At 47.8% G+C, this 9332-nt stretch overlaps 1 protein-coding gene across 1 annotated transcript in view; it reads left to right on the top strand.

Moving 5' to 3' along the window:
* Positions 1 to 9332, top strand: part of STIMATE (STIM activating enhancer) — a 44312-nt gene that overhangs the window by 19160 nt on the left and 15820 nt on the right. Inside the window, exon 2 of the mRNA XM_006090849.3 lies at positions 8048 to 8096. Coding sequence (XP_006090911.1) covers positions 8048 to 8096 — 49 coding nt within the window. The remainder of the gene's footprint in view (positions 1 to 8047; positions 8097 to 9332) is intronic.

Here is a 9332-nt window from a genome sequence, read left to right as displayed (position 1 = left end):
ATCATTGTTATGAATGACACACGGTACATTGGGGGCTTTCTCCTAGTGAAATCTGGAGTTGAGTGACCTGGTTAAGTGAGTTGGCAGTTCTGTGTTCAGTCCTTTGGCTTGTGTTTAACTCTTGGTGGTTGGCTGTATAGCTGGATCTCCACCCTTTCTGTCCAGGTTCAAGGTGTGAAAACAAGAACCCTCCCAATACCCGTTATATGTTCTGTTCTCTGCCGAGTTTGGATCCCCCTAAGCAGCTGGGATCCTGTCAGAGCCTTGGGTTACACGGGTGAAAATGCTTCCTGCGATTTGCAGCTCATCCCTGTGCCCGGGGCTAGTGGGTGCCTCCTCTACCACAGGGAGCCATGGCAGGACAGGCTTTTGCACTGCCTGAGCTGAGGGTCATCTGCGGTGGGGCCGGGCCAGAGGCTGCAAATGTCATCTCTGAGAAACAGACTCCGGGGCCGTGCCTTTTCTGTCTGACTAGGCATGGGGTTGCATTGAAGGGCAGTCTTTTTTTTTTTTTTTTTTTTAACAATCAAAGGCTTCTTATTCAACACAGTCAGGATTAATTAATGCTTGGTTAATTTATTAAAGGCAGGGAAACTGGGAAGTCTACCAAATACAAACATACACAACAAACATTTTCTTTTAACTTTGCCTGTGAGCATGAAGTGTGAGGGGAGTCCCTGCCTGGCTGACAAGAGCACGGTGGGACATTTTGTCCAGGGAGATAATAGCTAGCACAGCGAAGATCCTAGCCCTGGTTCACGGGGACTAAATGAGCTGAAGTGACATCTCTAGTGAGTTCCGCCTGCTGGAGTCTCTTTTCTCAGAAGGAAATTTTCTAAATAAGGTTTCAGGAAGGCTGTTAATTACCTAATGTGCAAAAGTGTAATTTTGTTATTTTTAATTATTGTGTTTAGCAGCAGGAGCTTTTTTCTCCAAATCTTTTTTGGACTTTTTTTCTTACTACAAAAGACGTGCTCTTTGTAAACAACTAAAACATGGAAATACATAGCATAAATTAGTGAATGCTCCCTAAAATTCTGTTCTGTAGAGAGCTAACCACAGTTAACAGTTTATTGTGAATGCGTACAAATTTCTATAAGTATTTATCATTTAAAAAAAATAGGTTCACATGACACATTACTGTTTTGGTGACTTGCTTTTTTTCCCATTTAACATGGCATTTTTTTTTTCATATCAATATAGACAGAGTTTACCTCAGTTTTAAATAGCTTTATTGAGGCATAATTTCATATCACAGAATTCACCCATTGCAGGTGTACCATCACTACTTCACTGTTTAACAGTTGAATTCTATTGTGTGATAACTTATATTTAACCCTTCTCCCACTGATGGACATTTAGGTGGTTTTTAAATCTTCCGCTCTTATAGACCGTGCTGCAACGCACTCTTTTACACAGACTGCTGGGCATTTGTATGTGTAACCGCAGAAGAAAATCCTAGAAGTGGAGTTTCTGGGTCACAGTAAATAAACATTTAAAATCATAGTCGGCATTGCCAAAATACCTATTGCAACTTTTCAGGTCATCTGTAGATAGGAAAAACCACGCACACCTTTGCGCACTAATAGATTAAATGAAATTCCTAAGTTTACTTGGCCAGGGAATATGAGTTTCCATGCAGTGGCGCCAGCGCAGGAGGAGGTGCAGCGTATCTCTGAGTTCCCTGGACCTAGAGTGTCCCCAGTGCCCAGGGACACTGGCTCGCAGGGTAGGGTCCCTTACAGGACAGCCCATTCATACTTGGGGCCTCCATCAGTAATCAGAAAGAATTTACACCAACAATCAAGCCCTCAGTAGGAATTCTTACAGGTCTCTGGCTTCTTCTGGTTCTTCAGTCGAACCCAGCATCCTGGAGGCCTCATTTGTCCCACCTCCAGCAACCTCTGGAACATGTCTTTCTCCAGCGTCCCTGGGTCCCAGAGGCTCTCTTCACCATGACCACCCCTCACCAGTTTAATGCCTCCTTTTACCGGGTGGCCCTGGGGACTAGGGTCACAAACCCATGTCCCCCATTTCCCCAGGGTTGTACCATTGACTTTTCCACCAGCAATTTATTTATTTTTATTTATTTTTTAAAAATATATTTTATTGATTTTTTACAGAGAAGAAGGGAGAGGGATAGAGAGTTAGAAACATCGATGAGAGAGATCGATCAGCTGTCTCCTGCACGCCCCCCCAGTGGGGATGTGCCCGCAACCAAGATACATACCCTTGACCGGAATCGAACCTGGGACCCTTGAGTCCGCAGGCCGACGCTCTATCCACTGAGCCAAACCGGTTCGGCTCCACCAGCAATTTAATAAGAGTGCCCGTTTCCTAAGATCCTCATCCAATGTTTGCTAGACTTTGCTGATCTGGGCAAGAACGATTAATTTGCGTTTAGTCAGTGTTATTGAGGTTGCATATCTGTGTGTGGGTCAGCCATTCATTCTTTTCATCAAACATCCCTGTGGAAGACTCCCAGTGGCAGTGCGCCCTCACCCCCGCTGAGCATCTGCAGCAGATGGGCCCGCCCTGCTCCCGGGAAAGCTGTGGTTCTACGGAGGCCCCGTGTTTGGAGAACTAAGCATATTTACTTCCTAGACAGTTTGGCTTTTATTTCTTGTTTTCCTCTCAGCTTTTGGCAGAACCTCCACGTAGGAGGATGAAAGTTGGCTAACTTAGACACTTGGCTTCTTCTGCTCCAAAAATAGCCAAGTCTTTACCAAAAAATGTTGTTGAGCACTTTGACTACAAACCCAAATTGTCTGGTTCTTGCATCTACTGCCGGATAGAGTGAGGGAGGAAGACTCGAGGGGCCAGTTCACCCTGCCTTCTAGTTGGTTAAGAGGGAGAAAGGTCTGGTCTGGTTGTCCTCGAGCAGTCTTCCTGGCAGATTACTGTCTAAAACCAGAGAGAGCTAAGCAGTTTTCGTACTGTTGCAGGAATAATGGCTTGCAAGCTAAGCTCTGGGAGAACCTGTTGTGCAAATTCATGGAACTTATTGAACTAAAAATAAATACCTGGGCAGGACTTAATAAATAGAGTATTGAATGAATTCCTAGCTGCCTGGTAAGAGCCAGGCCCCCTCGAGGCACTAGGAATATGGGGGTGAACAGAACAGAAGTCCCTGGTCTTACAGAGCTTACTTCCTAATGTGTTCTTCTAGTGTATTCTGCTCCATTTTTTCAGGCTAGTAGGTGTCTGCTTTGTTCCTGTGTGCCTCTGTACCTAATTATCTGGTGGGAGAGGCAGACAAATCCCTAGTGTTGCATTTGAAGTGCTAATCCCAAGGTAGCATAGAATTGTCGGAACTAAAACTGGAAGGATGCTTAAGAGTTATTCAAGAGAAGAAAACGTGGGGTCCTCCCAAGCCAAAGGGGAATGTGAGTGACAGCACTAAGACGGGAGGTGCCAGGCGGGGCGACCTTGTTTTCCAACTGAAAAAGTATGAATTGTGTCTCCAGAGGCAGGGCGGTGGGGTGGGCACGGGATGGTTTTAAGCAGGACATGCTCAGTGCTCCAACCACAGGTGCGGGGCTAAGAGAAGAGGCAACTCGGGAGGAGCTGTTGGGATGAAGGAGACATCCCTCCTGGCCCCTTGGAGCAACCGCGCTAGAACCACTGTTGTGGGCCTCCTCAGCATGGCGGGGACACAGGTAGACTTGGGTAATCCAGAATTGCTGTCTCGTTGTGTGGCACAACTTCTAGAAGAGTGAGCAATGTGAGTGACCAGCACTGTGTCCTGGTACCTCAGGGAAGGGCGTGAGCCAGGGCCCAGAGCAGGAGGAGCCGCGGGTGTATGCGGGAGAGGAGGGCAGGTGGGAGCCTTGCCAACCCCACCTGGCTGGCTGCAGGTGCCAAGGCACCCACGTGCCCTGGTGAGTGCACGATGCAACCTCGCTGAGGCGGCCTTTTCAGTGATCAAATTATCAAGGCAAAAGGTTCACCAATACTGCGTGCTGGCAAGGGTGTGGGGAAATGCTACAACTGCTGTGGAGAGCAGTGTGACAGAATCAGCTGTCACAGCCGATGCCGCAAGCCCACCCCTGGGAATGGACCCACGCAGGCAGAGGTGGCACCTGGCAAGGACATTCAGTGCAGCAGGGCTTGTAGAGTGGCTCAGAGATGGCATGGCCATGCTGTGGGTACCATTTCCCAGCCCTCCTCCCTCCCTCCTTTCTGCCTTAGTGTCACGTGTCGCAGTCTGACATTCTCCATCTTTACTCGCTCGTCCCCCCAGAATGTAGGGAAGGCGAGGGTCTTGTCTGCTTCATCTCTGGCAAACGGGCCTGTCAGACAGCTGGCCCCTCAATAAAATGTGACTGGAGAGACGAACAGATTTTTCTTTGTTTTTTCCTATCAAGTTAGATGTGGAATAGCTCTTTTAATGTTTCTTCTTCCTTTACATTAAAAAAAATATATTTTAGACAGAGATATTCTGGGAGAGGGGATGGTGGATGGAGAGCCGCCGGCACCACACTTCTCTCCTGCGCAGAATCCGAATCCATCCTGAATTCCATCTCAGGTGCCCCTGAGGCTGCTCCCCAGCACGACCAGCATGCACACCCCCGTCTCCTTTTCTTGTCCCAGAGCCCAGCCCCGAGTCTCACGGCCTCTCCCAGGCCCCACTCTGCTGCATTAGGCAAGTCTCTGAAACAGGTTTCTCTTTTATTTTTGAATTTTTGAAATAAAAGCAATGTGAATATGGAAGAATGTTTTAAGCCATTCACAATGACATAAAAAGTGTACTCCCCCAGTCCTTTAATCAAAGGTGCCCTTATTAACACTTGGAGTGCGGGAAACGAGTTAATTAAGTCGGCTCGCGTGAATTGCGCGTACTCCGCGGGAGCCGTCTTTAACTCGGTTCATATAGATTTGCGGTGGAGTGCGGGAAACGTGTAAACTCGGGCCGATTGTAACTGCGTATTACCAAATATTTGTTTGTAATCCACCCTTTTGGTGGATGGAACAAAACCAAAAGACAGAGCCATCTTATATTTTGGCGGGAAATTCACCCGCACTCCAAGTGTTAATAGTCACATGTCCTTCTAGGGAAAAAAAACACATGTAATACCAGCATAAATATATATCCCTTAAAATGGACATGAACAGAGTCATGGTGGGCATGTTATCCTGCTATTAATATAATTTAGAGCCCTGGCCACTATGGCTCAGTGGATAGAGCTTTGGCCTGTGCACTGAAAGGTCACGGGTTCAATTCCTGGTCAAAGGTACATACCTGGGTTGCAGGTTCAATCCCCAGCCCCTGTCCAAGTGCATGTCTCTCTCACATCAATGTTTCTCTCTCTCTCTCTCTCTCTCTTTCTCTCCCTGCCCTTGCCCCCTACCTCCCCACCATCTCCCTCCCTTCCATTCTCTCTGAAAATCATTGGGAAAAATATCCTCAGGTGGTGATTAACCAAATAATAATATTATTAATAATAATAATAATTTGGAAATCTTTCCATATTGTTCCATACAGACCTGCCTTGTTTTAATAACTGCCTAATGTTGCATTGTGCCATGATATATGTGCCCAGCCGGGCATTGACTTCTTTCTGGGTTTTTGTTATGACAGCATTACAGTGCAGATCCCTATACATCTTGTTGCGCTAATACCTATAGAACACATACCTGGCAGTGCATGGCAGGTTGAAGGGCTTGGCATGTAATACTGTGATAGATATTCCCAAATGACCTCCGAATGGGCACATAGTTCATTCTTCTAGAGTATGTTTTCCTCCCAACTTTCAAAGTGTTACATCTATAAAATAGTCTAGTAATTTAATGAATACCCCGGTATTCTTCATTTAGGTTCACCAATTATTGCTGCCACATTTGTTAAAGCTGCCATAACAAAACACTGCAAAGTGGATGCTTAAACAACAGAAATTTATTTTCTCACCATCGGGAGGCTGGAAGTCCCAGGGCTAGGTTGGCAGGTTTGGTTTCTTCCACAGCCTCCTCCTTGGCTTACAGGTGGCCTCCTTCTCACTGTGTCCTAGGAATGAGGCGTGCCCTAGCCAGTTTGGCTCAGTGGATAGAGCGCCAGCCTGAGGTCTGAAGGGTCCCAGGTTCGATTGTGGTCAAGGGCATGTGCCTCCATTGTGGGCCCGATCCCTTGGTTGGGGTGCGCGTCCGAGAGACAACCAATCGATGTGTCTCTCTCAACATCGATGTTTCTCTGTCTCTCCCCTCTCCCTTCCACTCTGTCTAAAAATCAATGGGGGAAAAAATGAGGATGTTCTATTGGGATATGTTTCAATGCCCTTTATTTTATACTGATGGGGACAGATTCCCCATGAGCATGCCAAGGCTCCAGCCCTGACTGGGGCTTTCCCTCCAGATTGCTTAGTCCCGGCCCAGTCTCCTGCACATCCCCTTGCTGAGCCCAGCCACTCGGTGAGACGAGGGTGAGACGAGGTTGCTTGTGGGAAGGAGGCCTCCTGCCTCAAAAGGCATTTGTGCGAGCAGTTTCTTTAGCATTGTTGATGTCCCGCATGAGTGATATGTCAGCAGAATGGCAGACCACCTTATAATTCCACCTGCTTTTGTTCTCTATCAAAATGTTTCTCTAAACATCAGACTTATGTCATTTCTGTGTACAGACAGTCCTTGCTTTGCATACTGCGGACTGCCTGTATTCATTTAGAGAGGTCAGGTTAATTGATTGGATGCTGTTTTCCCTCCCTATCTCCCTCCTTCCCGGACCCTCTTTGGTAGCTTAGGGCTCTGCTGGAGTTGATTCTTCCTGCGGCATCCTCCAGGGGCTCGCATCCCCTGTGGGCTCGCACCCTCCATGGACTTGCATCCCCTGTGGGCTCGCACCCTCCATGGACTTGCATCCCCCGTGAGCTTGCCTCCATATCTGCTTCTTCCTGGTACTTGTGTGTGAGACATCACACGTGCACACTCTCTGTGTTTGTTTCAGTAGATAGAATTCTGTGGAGATAGTCTGCCTGGAGCTTCGGTGGAGGACAGGGCACTCAGAAACCTTCGGTTTCCTCTGTTTAAACAGTCGTGTCTGTAAACCCGAGTGAAGGAGTCAGGCTGTTGCTGAGTGATCACCCACCCCTGCTGGCTGTTCTGTAGCTGGGAGTCCCCTGTCTGGTCTGTGACACAGCCAGTGTCCTTCCTCAGCCCTCTCCACCCCAGGAACCCAATTCTGAATCTACCCAATTCAGAGCCACTTTTCCAAAACACAATTCCCACCGTGTCTTTGACTTTGCTTAGCATCTTTCCTGTCTTTCTTTTTTTCCCTACAAGATTTAGTCCAGACTCCTTAGCCGGGCCTTTAAGACTCTCCCTCATGTGGCCTCTGCTCATTTGTCTCCCTTATTACCTGCTGTATCAAAGCCAAATCAAATTATGCCACACACACACACACACACACACACACACACACACACACACTGCCACGTTACATCCCTGTACCTATGAGCTCATGGTGTGTGCTCTGTCCAGAACGTAGCTCTCTCCCCTCCCTGATCCATTTGCTAAACTCCAGCCCAGCCTTCAGGACCTTCCCCTCCCACCAGTGACGCCTCTCCCACCTGCACCCTTCTTCCATGCAGGCAGGCTGGTCAGCCTTCCCTCGAGCTCTCACGCTGCCCCAAACTTGCCTCTTCCCTAGCACTTGCCACACATTGGTTATGTGCCTGCCCTCCTGCCAAGCCACTGCCTTTGCCCATGTCTCCGCAGTGACTGGCTGGGAGTGGCATGCAGTGAACCTTTGGGTAGATGGCTGGATATGTCTTTGGGTAGAGCATATCCTGAAGTTAGTAATAGGTACGTCCTTGTTTGTCGTTTCCCAAGAACCTTGTCACACAAAAAGAAGAAAATACAATTTTCCGCACACTGTGAGGAGTCATTCTTCCTAAGTGCCCAGTCCTGCAGGGCCTGTCCCAGTCAGCAGCAATGCAGGGCCCCTGTGACCTTCACGGCTTATGGAGCAAATACCTTAACTTGGCATTGTAGGCACTGTGTGCGCATTTTGCTTTGTTATCACTGTGGAAAGCTACTGAATGTCCATCTTTTCTTTCAGTCAAACGCTTCCGAGAACCAAAGCATGAAAGACGTCCGTGGAGGATATGGTAGGTATTTAAATATTAGCTCATTCCTAGAATGGTTTGGACGGTTTGGGGGAGGGAGGGGATGGAATGTGAGCAATTATACATAACAAAGTGTTGGACTCCCTTAAGGAATTAATCATTAGGAACTACATATGATAGGAAAGCATTTCCATTTCTCAGATACATGTTGAGCCCTACCTTTGTTCTCTCCTCACTCTTGTCCTATTTTAGAAGGTGGGAGATAACACAGAAGCATCGGTGGGAGAACACAGAAGCTGCAGGCTCTGTAGTAACGGCTCCCTGTTATATTATGTTAGGCCCTCAGGTTCTGTAGTCTGTATGCACGAGCAAAAAATAATCTAACTTTGGAGATTAGTCAAATGCACCACGTAAATGCTCCTCTCCCCAAAGCTAGTCTTTCTCGGTCCTAGGTTGACCCTGTGGTGACAGTTTTTCCTCCATAAAAATGACGGTAAAGCTTCAGACATAGCTTCTATAGACACAACTCCAACAAAGAAGTCACTCACAAGGCGACGGTTACCTCGCCCGGGGATCGGCAAACAGTGGCCTGCAGACCCATTCTAGCTCACTGTCTGTTTTCATAAATGAAGTCTTATAAGAATGGTAGTGACTGCGGCCACTTTTAGGCTACAGTGACAGTGTTGAGTACTTGCTGCAGAGAACAACAGCCCAGAGAGCCTGCAATATTTATTCTCCGACCCTTTACAGAAAAGGTCTGCCCACCCCGACCCTGTCTGTTGCTACCAGCAGCAGCTGAGGGTGGCTCAGGGCTTCAGCTGCAGACCTGGATTTGGGCGGGGCTGCTTAGTCGTGCACAGCACTTAGCTCGGTGCTAGTGGGGTCGAGTGGGAGCTCCTTAAACTAGAGGCACCTTGCACTTCATCACAAAGCTGGGATCAGACATTTCATTATAAAGTAACAGGAAATGAAAAAGGAAAAACATGTTTGAAATGTGTTGAATGTGTTTAAATATACGGGGGGGGGGGGGCCAAAAAAGGTTTACAGTTGTGAGTATGGGAAACAGTCTACTCTTTTATTACTATTTTATTAATTACTAGAGGCCCAGTGCACGAAATTCGTGCATGGGGGGGGGGGGGGGGTGTTCCTCAGACCAGCCTGCACCCTCTCCAATTTGGGACCCTTGAGGGATGTCCGACTGCCCGTTTAGGCTGAACCCAGTGGGATCGGGCCTAAATGGGCAGTCGGACATCCGTCTCACAATTCCAGGACTGCTGG

Source organism: Myotis lucifugus, unplaced genomic scaffold, assembly GCF_000147115.1.
Source record: "Myotis lucifugus unplaced genomic scaffold, Myoluc2.0 scaffold_83, whole genome shotgun sequence".
Taxonomy (NCBI): domain Eukaryota; kingdom Metazoa; phylum Chordata; class Mammalia; order Chiroptera; family Vespertilionidae; genus Myotis; species Myotis lucifugus.
The sequence above is the reverse complement of the archived record's forward strand: the minus strand, read 5'-3'. Positions and strand labels throughout refer to the sequence as shown.